At 44.0% G+C, this 20,611-nt stretch overlaps 1 protein-coding gene across 1 annotated transcript in view; it reads left to right on the forward strand.

The window, feature by feature from the left end:
* AK5 (adenylate kinase 5) overlaps positions 1–20,611 on the forward strand; it is a 2,618,000-nt gene that overhangs the window by 1,592,905 nt on the left and 1,004,484 nt on the right. Inside the window, exon 7 of the mRNA XM_086954134.1 lies at positions 12,073–12,163. Within this exon, the coding sequence (XP_086810260.1) occupies positions 12,073–12,163 (91 nt within the window). The remainder of the gene's footprint in view (positions 1–12,072; positions 12,164–20,611) is intronic.

The raw sequence follows: 20,611 nt of genomic DNA on the forward strand, positions 1-20,611 counted from the left end.
AAGTCAAAACAATACTTTTTCAGCCTTAGAATGCCCCATACTTTATACAAAAAAGAAAGTAGGGTACTTAGAGTAATTCCAAAGCTTTAGTTGAAGAGCTGACAAGCTAAAACCACTCACCTCAAATGTCTGTTTTTTTTAGCAGAGTTTAAAGCATTGGGAACTACAGTTTAGAAATAGCTAGAACCATGGCCAATTCAGATCTGAAATTGCTATTTTTAAAATGCCCCTTTAAGAAAGATAGAAAAACAACACAAGGGCCAATGCTGAGAACTTCTTTAGAAGAGAAAGGCTGGAGGTTTGAGGTTGAGCAAAAACGACCAGCTAGATTCATTTGCAACATAGAAAGGTTTAATTTCTTTTCTTGTATTTCATACTTTGTTTATAACACATCTTTTTTGTGCATGGAGAAGGAACAAATTTATATACAAAATGTACACCATATACAACAATATCATGAAAAAATAAGCCAAACGTCGAGTAAATTCAAGGCGGCGAATCAACAAAGGTTTCAGAATAGGGTGCACGTAGTAGCAGGAAATAGACCGGCTAGTGGCTCGCCGTCGGGTTCATTCTTTTCCTTTCCCGCGGAACTGATTTAGCTTAGAAGCGCTGCATAAAGAGGCATCCGTCCTTGTCTCTGTGGTACAACTTCTGAAAGAATCGCCGGCTTAAAGGCTAAGAACCTACTGGCCCTGAGGAGAACCCCAATAATCAGTGGGGTTTGAAACGCGTCGACCACCTCATCCCCGTATTTGGTCCATACATTCTGTTCTTGAATTTAATCCCCTCATTAATGCCCAGAGAAATGTTTTCTCGGTGTTGATTCACTTTTAAAAGACTCTAGAATCGCAAAATCAACAGGGATTGGTCCATTTGACATCTGACCAATACGTGGATCCATTATTGTTTTCATTTTCTTCGTTTGTTATTGTTTAATTTTTGTGTATGAATGTGATATGGTATGACTGGACGGCCATGCATGATTGAAGTATGGAAATGCTTATTATTATTTTTTCATGATATTGTTGTATATGGTGTACATTTTGTATATAAATTTGTTCCTTCTCCATGCGCAAAAAAGATGTGTTATAAACAAAGTATGAAATACAAGAAAAGAAATTAAACCTTTCTATGTTGCAAATGAATCTAGCTGGTCGTTTTTGCTCAACCTCAAACCTCCAGCCTTTCTCTTCTAAAGAAGTTCTCAGCATTGGCCCTTGTGTTGTTTTTCTGCTTAATTAGGCTCAGCCTAGCTGAGTTATGAGTCAAGACGCCGGTTGTTTTTTGACCTTTAAGAAAGATGGCTTTTTCCTGCGAACAGTATCTAGTAGCCTTTTCAGAGTTAATCCCGACTGTCACCCGGCAGCCTGCTGGGAGGAGTGGATAACTCCCAAGAAATGAAATAAAAGGGCCTTCCCTGGGATGGTGTGTGACCTTCTCCCGTTAAGATGGCTTGGGGGATGTGCCCACCCACTGCACAGCCTACATGTAGATGTAACTCAAATCTAGGCCTATCCCTACCATTGTCTGAGCTGAGTAGCCAGAGTGACAGCAATCAGAGGGGGGAGAAAACTTGTTCAAGAACCAATTGGGAAGGGGAGTTTCTCATGTCCCTAGACACACATCGGGGGTGTAGCCAGAGCTCTGACCAGGGGAAGAATGGTACTGCTATGTTGGATTTTGGCAGAGCAGGGCACGGTGGGATGGTTTAGGGCCAGACCCCTGAAAATAATGATAAAGTGGGTAGGGTTGCTCCTGGGAACTTTTTCCCTATTTATCACTGAGTTTCCCACACTCACAAGCTAGCGCCAGGCATAAAAGTGGCTCCTCTGGGGCCCTTCTTCACAACACTGATGTACATGAGGAAAACAGAAGGACGACGAGCTTCAATGGACGGACCACAGCTGCGTCCACTTCACCTTCAAAAGAACGATGACCCACCACCACCAGCAACAGGCTGCCCGCAGAAGCTGGAACAAGATCACAGCCGACCAGCTCGCCACCTCCCTGAGCCAGCACCCTCCTGCCAGCTCAGGGAACCCCAGCCAGGCCGCCGACAACCTCACGAAGTGGATCAGCAACTGCGCGGACGAGCTCGCCCCGCTGAGAACCCCGCCCAGCAGACCCGGCAGCAAGAAAGCCCCATGGTTCACCGACGAACTCAAGAGCTCCAAGAAGAACTGCCGAGCCCTCGAGAAAGTCTGGAGAAGGGAACCAACACCGGACAACATGACCGCCTTCAAGCTTGCCACCCGGAAGCACCACCAGCTGATCCGCGCCGCCAAGAAAACTGCATTCAAGGACCGTCTGGACAATAACGCACACAACTGCAAGGAACTCTTCAACATCGTGAAAGAGCTATCCAATCCCAGCGCAGGAAACAACGACATCACCCCATCGCAAGACCTCTGCGACTCCCTCGCCTCATACTTCCACAACAAGATCGCGGACATACACAACAGCTTCAACAACCAACCAACGCACACCCCGACCGAACCACCACCCCCCACCACCACCCTCCGCGCCTGGACTCCGATCAGCACCAAAGACACCGCCCGCACGATGAACTCCATCCACTCCGGATCTCCGACCGACCCTTGCCCCCACCACGTCTTCAACAAGGCCGACGCTGTCATCGCACCCCACCTGCGAGACATCATCAACACATCCTTCGACACCGCCACCTTCCCTGAGAGCTGGAAGCACGCCGAACTCAGCGCTCTACTCAAGAAACCCACAGCGGACCCCACCGAACTCAAGAATTACCGCCCCATCTCGCTCCTCCCGTTTCCAGCCAAAGTCATCGAGAAGACCGTCAACAAGCAGCTGGCCGCCTTCCTTGAGACGAATGGATCCCTCGACCCCTCACAGTCTGGCTTCCGAGCCAACCACAGCACGAGACCGCCCTCATCGCCGCCACCGATGACATCCGAGCCCTGATGGACAACGGAGAAACAGCGGCCCTCATCCTCCTGGACCTCTCCGCGGCATTCGACACTGTCTGCCACCGCACCCTAGTTCAACGCCTCAGCAACGTCGGAATCCAGGAGAAGGCTTTGGAATGGATCATCTCCTTCCTCGATGGAAGAACACAGAGAGTCCGCCTACCACCGTACAAGTCAGAGGCCACCGAAGTCATCTGCGGCGTCCCTCAAGGATCCTCGCTGAGCCCCACCCTCTTCAACGTCTACATGAGCCCCCTCGCGGCCATCGCACGCCAACACAACCTGAACATAATCTCCTACGCCGACGACACCCAGCTGATCCCCTCCCTGACCAACGACCCCGCCGCCGCCAGAGCCAACCTGCACGAAGGGATGAAAGAGGTAGCCGAGTGGATGACGACCAGCCGCCTGAAATTGAACTCAGACAAGACGGAGGTCCTCATCCTGGGCTCCTCCCCCTCCGCCTGGGACGACTCCTGGTGGCCTCCAGCCCTGGGCACCGCACCCAAACCGACAGACCACGCACGGAACCTGGGCTTCATCCTGGACTCCACCCTCTCCATGACCAGGCAAGTCAACAACGTCTCCTCGGCATGCTTCAACATCCTTCGCATGCTACGAAAGATCTTCTGGTGGATCCCCACCGAGACCAGGAAGACCGTCACCCAGGCCCTCGTCACCAGCCGACTGGACTACGGCAACGCCCTCTACGCCGGTACCACCGCCAAGCTCCAGAAGAGACTCCAGCGGATCCAGAACGCCTCAGCCAGACTCATCCTCGACATCCCACGAACCAGCCACATCTCCGGACATCTGAGAGACCTGCATTGGCTCCCCGTCAACAAAAGAATCACCTTCCGCCTCCTCACCCACGCACACAAAGCCCTACACGACCGAGGCCCAAGCTACCTCAACAACCGAATCAACTTCTACGCTCCCAAACGCCACCTCCGATCAGCCAATCACGCCCTCGCCGCCGTCCCCCGCATCCGAAGAGCGACGACAGGAGGAAGGTCCTTCTCCTACCTGGCCGCCAAGACCTGGAACTCCCTCCCGACCGACCTGCGCCTGACGCAAGACCACCTCTCCTTCAGGAAGAAGCTGAAGACCTGGCTGTTCGAGCAGTAACGGCACCCCCCTGCCCCCAGCGCCTTGAGACCCTACGGGTAAGTAGTGCGCTCTATAAATGTCTTTGATTGATTGATTGATCTTTTGGACCCTTGGGGCTTCAGAAGGAGGACTGCACATACTGTAACCTGTGGAAAGAAACCCCAAGGGCTGGACCTACTCCCACTTGAATCCAGTACAGAAGAGTGGGACCCAAAGGTTAGTTGGCTGGCATCCTGTTAAGCTACAGGAACACAAAAGCTGCAAGAAGCCTGTAACCTGAAAAGGAAAGCTGATCCGCTTCAGCTGGACTTGCCCAAGACTCTGTTGGCGGCTTCTGGGAGATTAAGTTCTAACACTCCAAGTGGTGTCCACAAGGCTATAGTTCCTTGTTTGTGTTGGAGTGTACTCTTCTTCTGCAATAACTGAAAAACTGGACACTTAAACACTTTTTCTCAAAAGGAACCAGGTGCTACCGCTACCGCTACTGAGCTGCAGTCACCGATGTTGCATCACCGTTTGGATTCAACTTGCTGGTTAGTCCCACTCAAAGAAGTTTGACTTTCAGAGAGGATTCTAAGTCAGAACGTGGCAGGCTTCCACCAATCTTGACGTTGAGGAGTAGCCAACTGCTAACAAGACTTTTCTGGGCACAGACTTCAGACTGCTCCTGCTTGAATTTTCCTGCCATCAACACCACAAGCCTCAAACGTCCTACCAAAGTTAAGGTTCTCACCAAGATCCTGCACTATAAGTCCTTCTTCGGATCCACCCTGCAGCCCAACCCACAGACGATCTCATCGAGATTTTCTCCAGAAAAATGACTTCAGGGGGCTCATTTATATCTTGGCGGATGGCCTGCTATTCGTCCATGTAAATCGAGTAAATACCTCCGCCCCATAATGAAGGGATAGCCCGTCAAATGTATAAATTACCACCAAGAAGGTGGCCATTTATAAGGCATTGGCAGAAAACACCATCACAGCAGTTCCTGTCAATGCAATCCTCTGTTTGATGCAGGGCTGCATCATAATGACACAACCCTGCACCAAACAGTATTCTTTTTTTATTCTCAAAAAGAAAATCCCAAAATGGGATTTCCTTTTTGAAAATAAAAAAGTAAATCTCTCCACACCAAGGAAGTCATCTCCCATGCTGGGGGAAGCATTATTTGGTTTTAACTGTCCCTCACTGCTAGAGTTTGCATGCCGGTGAAAGACAGTAAAACAATGGAGAGGTTTGGTCATGGTGGGGACTGCCTTGTCACCACTGTAGCCAAACCACAACAGGTGGGCAGACCTTCAGGTTGGCAGTATGTATACTCTGTCACTTTACACTTATTTTTCGAAGTTAAGTCATCTGCACTGAACTATATCTTCCAAGGGTTAAGATTAGGTTTAAGTTGCTCATACCTAACTGGACCTAGAAAGGAAAGGTGCCGTTATTTCTTGGCGAAGACTGCCATCAACTTCTACTATTAATCCACTTTGTCACACTGCACATGCGGCCATCTTAAAATTGTGTTTTCTTTGTGTAAACACCATACAAAGATGGTTGCTATGGTGTGCACATGCATGCATTTCTTTTTTTTTTATCTTGGCTTAATCAAGCAAGCATTGGCAAAGTCAGTAGCTCACTATTTGCTTTAAAACCAGACCAGTCGACTTTGTCAGTGTTTGCCTTATTACATTTGCATAGGATGCCACAACTAGGCTGTAATACGAAAAATAAGAGATGTTTATATAGAGGTTTCAGACGTTCACGTGTAATAAGAAGATATAGGAGCCTTTTAGGAATGTGCTATGAATGCCAACTATTCCGCTTAGGCAGCCTATTGAACCGTTATGCTAGCTAAAGTAGAAATTCACTGCAGTCTTTGATAGCAGAGCGCCTGGATTACGAATCTCGACAGCATTACAGTAATAAAGCGTTGAAACCAAACGCTTGGCTTTTTTACTCATCACATCTTGAATTTTAAGGTCTGTGCGAGTAAATAAAACATGAGATACCACCTAATGGCGTTTAATGCATTTTGAGCACGGTGTAAATATGCAATCAACGGATGCTTTCACTGCTCGTGCCAAACAAGGCTTTATTTGTGTGTGCAAGCTGTGTGACTATGAATAATGGATCGTGCCGCGCAAGGGCTGTCAGCCCTCCGCAAAATATGCTCATTACGTAAGATAAAAGAAAATGTAAGAACATTCTTCAAAGAGGTGCTGGCAATTTAGTAAAACTGAAAACAGAGCATGGCGTGCCGAGGAAAAAAACATAATGATACTAGACAGGGAATAAAAAGGATGATGGCTCTGGGGAGCCAGGGAACAAACCCCAGGGTAACAGCAGAAACTTCCAGAGGTTCATTTGCAAGAGTTTGTGAGCTGGGGAAACCTAAAGAGCTGAATATTGCATGAAAAATGAGCAGAAGTGCTCAATTGTGTAACTCTTTAATTGGAAACTCTCCGTGGAATACGTTTAAGGATGTCGAAGAATAGGTCGTCTTCTAAAGGCGCTCTCCAACCAGGGCATTTGAAGGAGTGCAACCGCATTTCCAGGATATCCTTGGGCAACACATTTATGTAGGACAAAAATGGTAATTGTTTACATAGTTGTTTTCTATACTGAAAACATGATGCGGTTTGGGTAATCGAAAACTGAAGTTTAGCACTTCCTAGTACTCTTGAACATGCCATGATCTTTCATTACACTAAGCTAACAACAGTCGCTACTTGTTATATGTTTGAAAGCCCACTGAGATGATAACTTAAGATGTATTCATTTCACATCCTCTTTTGACCAACATTACGCGATCACCAGGCTTTGGAAGGCATCATATCGTGCTCTTTATTAGGCCAGGGAGGTGAACTGCAGCTTTTGTGTTTCTGGCGCTGCGTTCTAAGTTGGCGAACGCAAGCTGCCCCTCGGGTAGAATTTCTACCCGAGTGGCAGGAAGATCAGCGTTAACGGCAGTTCGCGCTGCACTCCGCAGCTTGCGAATCTCCGCAGTTTTTTTGTCACTTTGCAGAGTTCCACATCTGCGAACTACACCCAGACCTACTCTTTATTCTCCATTTGCTTCCAATTTTCAAAAATATCCTTGAGGAAAATTCCTTATAAAAATTTAAAATTTACTTTACAGTTTACCCAAAAAAGCCTAAGAGGGTATTTTTGCCTGAACTCCACCCATCCCTCAGATGTTTTTTACTGGGGGCTAGGCCCCCCAGAAACACATTAACCTATCTATATGCCTAACAAATAAGATAAGATTTAATTTAGGATTATTTGTAACTTTGTCAGGCTGTTCATGAAAGAAGGTACTCATGTCTCATCCATAAAATAGAAAATCCACCATATTCCTATTAAAAGAGAAAAAGTGATCAAATTAGTCTTTAAGCTGTTACGTTTTGGATATCCCCATAAGGTTTTGGTGAAAATGGGAAAAGATCATTCTAGCCTCTTACTCCGACTTCCAAGCTCTTCTCCATTCTCCGATTTGCAGATTGTTTTTCACAGCAACTAAAAATGAAAAAAGGAGGAGAAAGTTTTCACCGGGCACCCTAGCTGATGACCATGCCAGCTCTTTTGGGTGGGGGCAACTCTGGAGATGTCAAGCGTATTGGTCCCTGGTGGAGGGCAGGCAGTTACCCAAATAGATGTAATTGATGGCAGTCAAGCAAGCTCTTTTGCATTTTCAGGGTGTTTTGTTAGGGCACCATGTACTGTTCATAATGGACAATAAAGTGACAGTAGCCTACATAAACAATCAGAGGGGCATCAGGTCAAGATCCCTGAATTTAGTAGCCAGGTAATTGTTGGCATGGGCAGAGATTAGTCTTCTTTCTATCTCAGCTATCCAAATCAGGGGGATCGACAATATGGTTGTGGTCTCTCAGTTGGATAGTCCCACCCTTGCAGGAATTCTCTCTGAAGGTGTCTGTTTTCAGGGAAATCATTCAGAGATTGGGGGGTTCCTTTCTAGATCTTTTGGCCTTCTGAATCAGTGCTCAACTTTGGAGGTTTTGAGTCCGGACCTCACAGGAGCGAGCGTAGAGGTTAGATGCTCTTCTGGTTTTTTGACTCAACAAGCTTCTCTATGCATTCTCTCCTTTTCCTCAGATTCCCAGGGTTCTGTCTTTCCGCATGAGAGAAGACAAGACAGGATAATGGTCCTGAGGGTTGCCTTTTGGCCCACGATGGCATGGTTTCCGACTCTCAGCTCCCTGGCCCTTCAGAATCCTTGGTTACTTCCTCTCTATCCTTCCCCTCGCTGGTTCTCGACCAGGGTTCCTGGTCAGAGTCCACAGCTGTCAGTTTGGAAGTTGAGAATAGAGGTTGGCAGCATAAGGGATTGGCAGATCACTTAGTGGTGGCAGTTCAAATTTTATGTCATCCTTTCACATTGCACTTTTATGGGGCCATTGGGTGCATTTCCAGGTTGGTGTACAGAGTATTCTGTTTCTCCAGTGGATTGTTCCCTTCCAGAGGGAAAATGAGAATCAGTTATCAGTTTCTACGTTGAGACGCCAGGGGACTGCTATCTGTGCTTTTCAGGCTCCATATGGCAATATGGGGAATTCTGGTGATTTGGTGTCCTGCTTGTTTAAAGGTTTTCTCATTCTAGGCCATTGGTTGAACCTTTCTTTCCACTTTGGGATCTCCTATAGGTGCTTAATGTGTTGACTTATGTTCCTTTTGAACCCCTTGACCAGGCTGTTATCTAATTTGTTAACTTGAAGGTGGTGTTTTGGATGGCTCTCACTTCAGCTAGGAGGATAGGGGAAGTGGAGGCTCTTATGGCAGAACCATTTCTCACTTTTTATGAGGATGGGGTGGGGCTTCGAATAGATTTTGTGCTGAAGGTAACTTCAGCTTTTGTACAGAAACAAGGAGGTTATTTTGCTAGCACTTTTGGAAGTTTCTGAAACATCCCAATTGGGGTGGCATTTTCTGGCTGTGAAAAGGGCTTTGCTGTTCTATTTGAATTAGACTGCCTCCTTATGGAAATCTGACATCCTTTTTGTTTCTTTTGGTTCATCTCTTAGGAGTGAGAAGGCTTCTCTGGTTTCCATAAGTGCATGGATTTAGCTGGTCGTTTTTCTAGCTTACTATTTTTCTAGGGTTCCTCCCCTGGATGCCATTCAGGGCCGTTCCACTAGGGGTCTTTCCTCCTCCTAGGCTCGGTCAAGTGGTGTGTCCATCGCTGATAGTTGTCGAGTGGCTACATGGGCTTGGTCCAAATACCTCTGTTCGACATTATTGCCTATAGAATGTTCTGCATGCCCATAAGAATTCTGGGTTTGGCATTTTAGACTCTGCTCTGCCCTAATTTTTCTTCTATATGTTTGCATTTAATTAGTTCTATTAAACCATTATGATTTTGTTGCATTTTGGTTTATATCTTTGGTGTTTTGAGTTACAGGTATTTGAAGGTCTTTTTTGGTACCACTCTGTTATTCCTTATGAGTAATGAATGGAATTGGGACATAAGGGTGTAGAGGTAATTAATTACTTAACAGAGGTCTTCATTACTCTTAGTCCTGTTTGTCCCCATACCATTCATTATGTCCCTCCCACTTTCCCGGTTATTGAGACCTTCAGATGTTGGAGGGTGCTTGGTATTCCAGAAGGAATGCTGGGTAACGGGTACCCTTATAGGCTATTGCCTATAGTGGAATGGCACTTGTTTCAGGCATTTTCTGTTCGTATTTTGTCTGGGGAGGTGGATTCAACTCATGAGTAATGAATGGGATGGGGTTGATGAGGACTAACAATAAAGAAGATTACTGGTAAGTAATTAAGACATTTGCACCCCTGCCTCTGCCAGGTGACAGGAATCATATCATCCACTGAGCAAGTGAGCAGAGTGATGTGCTTTACTAGTACCTAGTGATAAAACCGCAGTCATTTTCTTTTATGCTGGGTTGTGCTGGAAAATGTCATAGAAGATGCTATTACCTCTAAATTCCACGGAAAGACCTAGATGCATAGTGAATCATTGTACTCTAACTGAGATGATAGAGAGGAGTGTGTCACTCTTCCTCCATGAATAGGGGACAGGCATCATCCTTCTGAAATAATGGGAATAGGTCACCAAACCAAACTTGTTAAGGTCATGCTGAAATTACTGGGATTTCTCCCAGGCTCTCCTTCATGTTCTTAAGAACTCATTATATCAAAATTGTTGGACAAAACTTATAAAGAAAGACCGCCATCCCATCCACTATCAGGCCACATGCAGCAGCTCTCACGTTGCATGGTCAAGGGCATCAGTTAGAACTTGATGGCTGGAAGAGATCTATTGGGTGGCTGCCACAGTGGCACTTGTCTTTGGCAATTATGACCTCAGTAGATTAGGTTCAGATAGGGTACTTGGATGGCAGGTGTGGACTATAGGCCAATCACAAACCGGTAGATGTCTTTGGCACTTACACGTGCACCGTCCGGGCCGAGCATGTTTCCCACCTCAATGGCAAGGAAGAATGCTAACTCCAATGTAAGGAGCACCAGACTTTTGGTTTCACAGAATGCTGCTAACCACACATGATGCTTTGGGATTTCAGAAGTACCGTGAAGTTGATAGCAAGAACTGCTCATGTAGGCCGGGACATCCCTCCTCACATAGATCAATCCAAGCGGGGTGGTTTGGATTGCACTTTTGAACACATTTTCCAGACATGGGATGGGGATCATCTGTCAACAGCAGGGCCGAAAGTTTTTATTGTGAAACCTGAACGATCGAATGCCAATGTTGATAAACACCATAGATGCATGATAAGGTGAATCTTTCGTCCACAAGCATACACTTCCTCTCTGTATCTCCTTCTTGTATTTTCCATACCTGGTTTCTCCTTTTCTCACTGTTTTCCTATATTTCGCCCCCTCCCCTTTTCCTTTACCTGTCTTAGTCTCTCTTGCTCTGAGATGAGGCATCAGTCCTCACATCGTCACAGAGTGGGGTTGGGTGGTGAGTAAGTTGCTGACCCCAACCCACTCTGTGGCGAGGTGTCCGTGATAGATACTCAGCCCTGGAAAATTCAGGTCTTAATCTGAAGTCCCCAGGTCTAAGGCTATCAGAAATGCTCCCGTCTCATCATGAGGGAGACGGCCTCGAGGCACTTTGCCAGGCTGTAGCGGCCACACCCACAGGAGCTGTGACATCCTCAGCCTGGCGAAGTACAGCTCAGACAGCCAGGAGCCTGTGCATTTAGAGCATGTCTAGCTCCTGGCTGCCTGATCTGAACAAAAAGAGTGTCTGTCAGGCTGACCTTTGCTCAGCCTGACAGATGCTCTTCTTGTCATGACCAAGGTGGAGGGATAGGTACTATAATGAGTAAGCACTAGGTTTGACCTTGATGGAGACCTACATGTTTTGGGTGGTCAATTATATTTATGAATTAAGTTAAAGTAAAAAGCGTCCAGGTTTGGATACTAAATGGCAATTTGGTGGTACTCACTTGGGAAGGGGAAAGCAGTTTTTATTGGGTTCGGGGAAGGGGGGAATTGGATATCAGCCAAGGTAGGAGGAGGAGCCCTTATTGGCACTACCGTGTATGTTTCTGAAGCAAAGGTAACCAATCTAACTACTCTTTGCACACATTACTTTGCAAGGGTTTTCCGAAGCCAGAATTTGCCATAGATGGCGACGAAACAACAGACTCGACATGTTATTTGCGCGCCAACTCTTGTGAATCTGAACATTTCAAGAAAGCGATCCAAACATCTATTTTCTCATTTCATACACGCTTGTAATGCAGACTTCATTTATTGTAATAAAGACTCCCATTTCCCAAAACATCATATAATAGACAATGATTGAAAATTGCAGTTTATGAACATCTGGTCATGTTTTTCGATTAAAATTAGTGAAACTCCTCGGCGTTCAATGACTTTATTCCCCTCGCATAGTAATGTTATAATAGGTGCAGCTGCTTACAAACAATTTGTTTGTTGTTTTGTCGTTCATTGCATGACCTCGGTAATATGCAAATTGGTGACTATAGATTTTACTTTTCCACAGTTTGATGCCGACAGAGACGAAGAGGAGATTTTCTGCGACATTAGTGCGGCAGTTGACAATAAGCTTTTAGCATCCAAACAGCCAGTAGCAGGTAGGTTGAGGAAATTAAGGATACCGCTAAGTTTTTATATGCTGTGTTTGTTTCAATGCTCCCATAGTAAGTGGCAAGGTAAGGACGCTTTGTACCTGTGAAAGTTGAGAGACGCTTTTACGAGTGAACACAATTAGACATGAATAGTCAAATAGCTCTGTGCCGGAAAGATGCAAAAGCAAACCGCAGATACTTTGTTGCAGGGCACCGATTCCACCACCACCCACACACATGTAAATTGAATCGTGCTATATGTAAAAGACTAGAAATAATACGAAGGAATAGCAAGCACCAAGCTACAGCAGCATATTGTATGTCACCAATCGGTTGGCACCCGGACTGCGATATGGAAATTGGGGGATGCTGGGACCCTGAGACTATGGGCCATATGTTGGTAAAACGTGTTTTGCGATTCTCAAATTGCGATTTTTAGGGAATCGCAATTAGAAAAATTGCAAAGTGCAATGTAGGTAGGATTAGCAAAATATTTTGCAAATCCCACTTATTCCTTATTTGTGAATCGCAAATTGAGATTCGCAAATAAGGGAATACCTTCCCATTCATTCCTATGGGCTAGAAGGCCCATAGGAATGAATTGGAAGACATTCTCAATTTGCGATTCCCAATTAGAGAATCGCAAATTGAGAATGCAATTTCAAGGTTGCAAGGGTATCAATAAGACACCCTTTTGGACCCCTGAAATAAATATGTGTGCACATGTGGCGCACATACATGCGCTAAGGGCTTGTATATGCGCCACATGGCACTTTGAAAAATGCAAAAAAGTGAATTTTTTAAAGAAGTCGCAAATTACCACCAACCTGAAGTTGGTGGTAATTTGCGATTCCTTAAGCCAAAATCGCACAACTTGGGTGCTTCCCACATTGCATTTGAGGAATTGCAATTTGGGATTCCTTAAATGCATTCGCAAAATAAGGAATAAGAAACTTTGCAAATCCTTATTTTGCAAGTGGGATTTTGTGTGCTACATAGCACACTGCCCAAATTGCGAATTTCAGCATTTGTGATTGCAATTTGGCTTCCTACATATGGCCCTAAGAGAGATTTTACCACAAGCCTAAGCTTTAAATATTGTCCTGAGAGAATATTGTATCATGAATTCAACCGATTAAGAGAACATGGATCCCTGAAGACATTGCAGCTAACCACCCACAATGCTGTAGCAGTACCCAAACTCCACAGTCCTCTGAAAGCCTCAGCGACAAGTTACACTTTACAGATAACACCCAAAATTGTATTCTCACATCAATGAAAAAACCAAAGTAATTGCTTCATAGGATTAGAATATGCATATACCTCACGATCAAGCCTTAATTGCAGAGTCTTTTTCTCCCTCCTTCTATGTCACAGATTGCTTTTACTTTATTTCAGTAACGAATATCGTTGCGAGCGCTGCATCGCCAAATGTGAAGCAGGGCGCGCAACAATTTTATTTTTTTCGGCTACTTACCTGAAATTGTCAGTTTCCGGCATTTTACAACGCCCCAACCTGCCCCTCCCCCGCCCCATGTCACCGCCCGGTGGCACGCCCTATACGGGCCGTGGCTGGTTGGCAGTCATTTTAGGACTCAAGGACTCAATCCCCTGTCCTGCAAAAGGAGTTAAAAAAAGATATAGGGGCAAGGTAGTCTGTCCCCCTAGACCTGGTGTGGTGGGGTCCAAGAGGTTTCTCCAAAGGGTAAAAGCCTCAATTATTTTTAACAATTGCACAGAGCTGCAGTCCGGTTAAAAAAAGAAACAGGTGGGCTCCAGCCCTTTTGAAAAACATGCCCCCTCCAGGGTGGACCAGGGTCCGGGGGGTTAGCGCAAGTATTTCATTTGGGGAGGGGGGCATGTGTCTCCCCTCTCTGACCCTTTAGAATGCCCTGGGGACTGCATCCCTAGTTTCATATTTTCAGGAGGGCGTGTGCAGCCTCCCATCTAAGCCTTAGGAAGGCCATAGGGATACCATCCCTTGGCACCAATAGCGTTATTTATGGGAAGGGGGCCTGCAAAAAGACAATGCAATAAAAACCCCACTTCAATTTATAAAACTAGAGAATATTTTAATTAACAAAATGACACTAAAACTGCAAACATCCTGTAAAGTAAAGATATGATTTTTAAAATTGAATACAATTTTAGCACTAAAAAGCACAAGCATCAATCACAGGCAGCCTGTAGCACTAGTCCGGGACACGGGTACGTTTTGAGGCCAACTGCGGTAAAGCACGTGTCAGATATGAGGTTCAGGTTGGTCCTGGGCAAAGAGTTACCTTCCAATGTAGAAATCTTTCTGGGAACAGAGTGGTTGTCGACGACTCACGGGTGGGGCAAGCTGGATCCAAGTCTCGGTTCGATGACGGCGGGTTGCTGAAAAACAAGGACCTGGTGCAGTCATTGAAAAAGAAGGAGAAGCTCAGAGTGCGGGAAGTCTGGCATTCTTGCGCAGGAAGATCTCAATGTTGATCAACTTTTGTAGAAGTCATATCACCTTTAACGGAGTAGACCGGGAAGTTGAATCTAGCCAGGGATTCGATGACAGCTTAGGCTTGATGTCAGTCCCCGTCTCCCAAGGGTTCTTTAGAAGAAAAGTTGGCAACAATGTTCTAAGTCTCAGCTTTTGCAGTTTGGGCAGGAAGTGTACACCCTAACACCAACCTACGGTTTCAGGACTTTAGGAACAGCATTTGAGGGTCAGGGCTCACTCCAACAAAAGACACAATCAGAGTCCATGGTGGGTCCGGTTGAAGTTGGTCAGCTGTTCAGGAAAGTGGTCCTCTTGCAGCTTTTGTGTCCTAGTAGCATTCTTTGTACAAGTGGGAGTAGGCCCAGGCCGTAAGGTTCTCCTACAGGCCACAACAGCTGGTGAAATCCTTCTTCTATCTTCCACAGGGACAGCTGTGTTCTGAAGAGGGTACTGGGGTTGTCACATTACTGTTGAGTGCCAGCCTGTGGGTCGAGTAACCTCTTAGCCACTCCCTGACCAATGGGGTAAATGTTCACAGGGGTGACCTGACCCTCTTTCGATTAACTTTCTGTATGTTTTACTGTAAACTATCCCACAGTGTCCTTCTCTACCTAAGCCAAAATGGCAGAACCTCTCCATCCTACACCTACAGTAGAGTTGTGGCCAAGGAAATTAAAAGACTTTCTCCTGTGGTCACTCAAACCAGTCCTCAGGGAAGCTCCTCTCCCATTAGGAGAGGTGCTTGGCTAGCTAGCAGGAAAATAGAGGGGGACAAGCCATTGAGTGAGCTACATCTGCCAGTGACAGGGAAGGCATCATTTGAAGTTAATTAAGTTCTGGAGAATAGCCCAGATGACAATCCTGTCAGAGGAAGGTCAGCCTCTCTACATTTGTCTCTGCTCTAGAGGCCACTTCAAATCTAATCAATCACTCCTGGGTGACAGTAAACACTGTCAGAAGGCATATTTGGCTCAGGCCTGAAAGTGACAAGTTTCTAAATGTGTCATTTTTACAATAAATAGTAATATAAAACTCAACTTGAACATAAAGTTGGATTTTAAATTCCTTGGACAATTTTTAAACTACTCCTGAACTGAAATTAGCCATTATAAGGTGTTATACTTTAGTTCAGTGCTTCCGCGTGAGAGAGTCCGCCTTGCCACAGTGAGCAATACATTTTGAGGTTTTTCATTGCCAGGACATCTAAAGCATACTTTTTAAATACCATGCACGCTGCCTTATGGACATTTACCCCCATATGCATCAAACTCCCGTTTTGCGTTTCCAAATTTGCGATTTTTACCGAATCGCAAATATGGATTCGCAAAACGGGATGCATCATGGAAAGTGCTAAATATTTCCGATTCGGTAAAAATCGCAATTTTTACCGAATCGCAAATATTATGCGAATTCAAAATTGCGAATTCGCTATTCCCATTGATTCCTATGGGCTAAAAGGCCCATAGGAATCAATGGAAATTGCGAATTCGCGATTTTGAATTCGCAAATGTTGATGCATTCCATGGGTGCAGGGGGGGGTCCAAAGGACCCCCCCTGCACCCCTGAAATGTATTTTCAAATGGATGTTTCACACACACATGTCCTAAGGACATGTGTGTCTGTAACATGACATTGTTTAAAATGTAAATTAGAACATTTTAAACATTTTTCGCAATTTACCACGAGGTTCAACCTCGTGGTAATTTGCACTTCCAAACTTTGTATTAGCAATTTAATTTCAGAATGATGCATTGCATTTAAGGAATCGCAAATTTGCGATTCCTTAAATGCAATCGCATTCTGGAAAGTCGCAAAATTAGCGATTTTCATCACAAAATAATGATGCATCTGAAAAAGCATTTTTGGAATCGCAAACGGCCGATTTTAAGGAATCGCACCGTTTGCGACTCCAAAAATGCTTGATGCATGTGGGAGGTAGAGCCTATTTTAGGGGTCACTTACATATATTAAAAAGGAAGGTTTAGGCTTGGCAAAAGGTTTCTTTTGCCAGGTTGATTTGGCAGTTTAGAAACTGCTTGCATACAACATGAGCTGTATGTCAATATGTGCTACAATTGACTAATGACACTTATCCTACAGGCCCTGGGTACACTTTTGTACAATATACTAGGGACTTATAGGTCATTCATATATGTCATTCAGTAGTATAGCCAATTTCAACATATTAGAGGGGTCAGAGCATATGTACTGGTGCCTGGTTAGAAGTGCCATAGTGCGCAGTCAAAAAACTATCAGTATCAGTTCAATAAAAAAGAATGGGGTGACCATGCAAAAAGAGGCATTTTCCTAAAACGAGCATTGGAAGGACACTAGTCGCCAGTAAAGAGGATGGAAGAGCTGTTATGCTTCAGGATAGACAAAAATACAACAAGGACAAGGAAAGCCACTGAATAAGAAGCAAGTAACTTAAAATGACAATAAATCCACAAAATGTAAGTAATGGGTAGAATATGAACCCCTGTAAATTCCTGGGAAAGTCCAGAATAGTTATTCTGCCATAAGACACCTTGTGCTGTCTGGCAGGTTCAAATTAAAAATTACCTGGTATCCAGTCACCCACCACCCTCTGCATTTGTAGGTCTATAAACATAATCGGCATAGTGAAGCTACACATCCTGTGATCCAAAGTCTTGACAGCTATGAAGCTGTAACTGTCTAAAAAATGCACCCTTCATCCCATGGAGCCGATTGACTAGTTCTTAGTTCCCTTCAGGACGACTTGAAGAGAATATTGTTTCAAATGGTTCTTGGTACTTCCTCCTGTAGGGCAACATTTTGTGTCTGCACTGAAGGAAAGAGTCCCCTGGTAATACAATAGAACAGTGCAACCTACTCTGTTTATGTTAGGTGCCTCGTTGATTGAAGCTTAAACAGAGCTGGAAGAGGTATCGCTTCCAGCTCCCAGTTGATCAATTGTTCAAGCCTGATGAAAGCACATATATTCATTTAATATTGCTTTTGTTAAAAAAACTTTGAATAAAACATTTTTATATTATAAGCCAGAACAATTAGTACTTATTAAATGAACCTTGGAAGCATTTAAGATAGACTTGACTGCACGTCACACATACAAACCTCAGAACTTCACTCACTAAGCTATCCCACCAAGAAAGCAAATTAAATAAAACACATTGAAAAGTAGAAGCAATTATACTTTCTTAGATTTTCATTAATGGGTAGAGGCATGCTGATATGTGATACTTTAGGCTAGATGTAGGTAGAATAGATTTACCAATTTTCAATTACCGAATTTTACCGATTCGGTAATTAAAAATCGGTAAATCTAAGGGGTGGATATGTAGGTATTTCCAGATGTGGAAATACCGAATCTGTAACATTCGGTATTTACCGATTCTGTTAATACAGAATCGGTATTTCCCATTGATTCCTATGGGCCTTGAAGCCCATAGGAATCAATGGGAAATACCGATTCTGTATTTACAGAATCGGTAAATACCGAATTTTGCAAGGGTGCAGGGGGTGTCACTTTGACACCCTCTGGCACCCCACAAATAGGCATGTGCGCCATGTGGCACACAGACATGCCCTAAGGGCATGTCTGTCTGTCACATGGCTAGGTGTGCATGCACACATGTGCATGCACACCTGAATTCGGTATTTTACCACACAATAGGATTATGTGGTAAAATACCGATTTTGTAGGGCCTTTGGGACTCAGAAGAGTCCAACCTACATCTGAGATTTACCGAATCGGTAAAAATACCGATTCGGTATTTTACAGAATCGGTAAATTTACCGATTCGGTAAATTTACCGATTCTGTAAAATTGTGCCCCTACATGCCAATTCTTGTATACCGGTCGGTAACGGCCGAAAATACCGATTTTCGGCCGTTACCGACCGACCTACATCTGGCCCTTAGTGTTAAAAGTATAGCATCTCTGATAAGAAGTGTTGGTATTGGCCAAAAAATGTGTAGATACCATGATTAGAACTGCTGTTACTGTCGATGAAAAGTGTAGCACCACTGCAGAGATATATTGTTACACTCCAGAATAAGTTTAGCTTCTCTGCTGAGAAGTGCTGGGACTGTCCTATTGACAGTATGGCAGCACTTCTCATGTGGTTTGGCACTACTGAATAAATGCATAGCACCTGAACATCACTGTCTTTATAATGTCTTTCAGAATCATGCTGTGAGCTGTTGCCTGTATCAATGGAAGCTACTCTAGTCCTATTAATGAATTTAATTTCTCAGCTGAGGACTGCTGCTGTAGTCTTGTCAAAGGAACAATAGCCCTCCTGGGAAGTATTGTCACTTTCTAGGGAAAGTACAGCATCCCTATTGAACAATTCTGCTATAATTAGTGTGGTGATATGATAGGTCACTAAATCAATATTCTAATCCAATTAGTGGTGAACATTTGAAGTTTTTCTCACAACTGGTTGAAACAAATGTGGTTTATGGGCAGAACCAGAATCTTTAAATCTTTAATAGATCCATTATTACAGGGAGGAGCCTACATGACATATCTGCAGAAGACAACCGGTGGCTCTCTAACCTATAGCTTGATGTAGCCATGTTTTGGGGCTAAATGTAAATGCCAACGACTTAAACGTAACCTATCTTCATTTGTACCTGAAAACATGTTCTGCTGTTGTAAATACTGGTCATATGCTAGCTTTGAATAGTGTCCTGTTCCACAAAGCTTGACAGCGAATGTGGTAAATCGTTACTTCCTCATAGACATCTCCCAGAGGAAGTTCCCCAGTGGACCTTCTGTTGATGGAGATGTAATTTTAGTGGAGATGCATTTTTAGGGCGGAGATCATAGATCATCCCTTCTTTGTATATATTTGAAGGTAATCTTGAGAAGAACAATAGCTCAGTGGTCATGATGATACGTCAAGGGCATGAAAGAGGTAGGAGATTTATTCCTTTTCATATAGATAAAGAAACTCCTGCAACAGACCCAATAATCTTCAAATTTACTTACTCACATTAACTAAGAAAATACACTCAAAAATTCGGAATACTGTTCAGAGGTAATAGATTCAAATTTTTTTCTTAAGCTTATGAGTATGAGGTTTAAACAACTAACTAGTGTATGTTTATATAGAACAGTAGCCAGGTAATGTCATATATTTACAGGATGTGAGTTCACACAATTAAGTTCACAAGTTTATAAGTTCATAATGCTCCATAATCAAAAGGTATCCAGCAACAGTCATCAAAAGAAACCAAAGACCTCCTAAGACAGTGACATATTTGGTTTCATTTCAAAATAAATATGTTCAAATGAGGATTCAGCTTATTGTTGACTCTTTCAATGCTGCTGTTGACAGATTCCATTAAAGGTACTATTCTGTCAAGACTTTCTTGCCTTTTCTCGACCCAAGTATGTTAATTTCTTTCCGCGGTTAGCCTTATTGACCTTCAATATCTATTGCTTACGCTCAAAAACATTTAAATAGTAAGTATATGAATAATTTGTGGGTGTTTCTTTGGAAGTAGGCAGGTAATAAACGTTCTTTGCACCAGCAGCATGAAGGTCTCCCAATATGCATGCAAGTTACGGGTTCAAATATAAACAAGGCTGACTCAGTTTTATAATAATCAATATGCGGTCAATAAAATGAGATTCACTGACCTGGCTAGTGGGGGCAGCTGTATTCAAGCACACATTAATAATTCAGCTTTTGGAGTGCCCTGAATAAATAGTGATCATCAGTAACATTTTTATAACTTCAGTATTTCTCATTGAACTGGTAAGTGCCTTTGTTTATTTGTTAAGTCCTAAGATGTGGCATAGATCATGAGCACCTGGAAAATGGAAAATATGGTGGCCTAAGGAAACTTTTCAAATGTATGTAAACTTTCTGTAGCAATTAATTGAGAACGATTCTCTTCGATTTTAGAGTATTCAATAGGAAAGTTGTGTCCTTAAAACTTGTTATGTTATGTTAATGGGTTCTTATGGAGCGCACAGCTACTCA

This window comes from Lissotriton vulgaris, chromosome 1_1, assembly GCF_964263255.1.
Source record: "Lissotriton vulgaris chromosome 1_1, aLisVul1.2, whole genome shotgun sequence".
NCBI classification, from domain to species: domain Eukaryota; kingdom Metazoa; phylum Chordata; class Amphibia; order Caudata; family Salamandridae; genus Lissotriton; species Lissotriton vulgaris.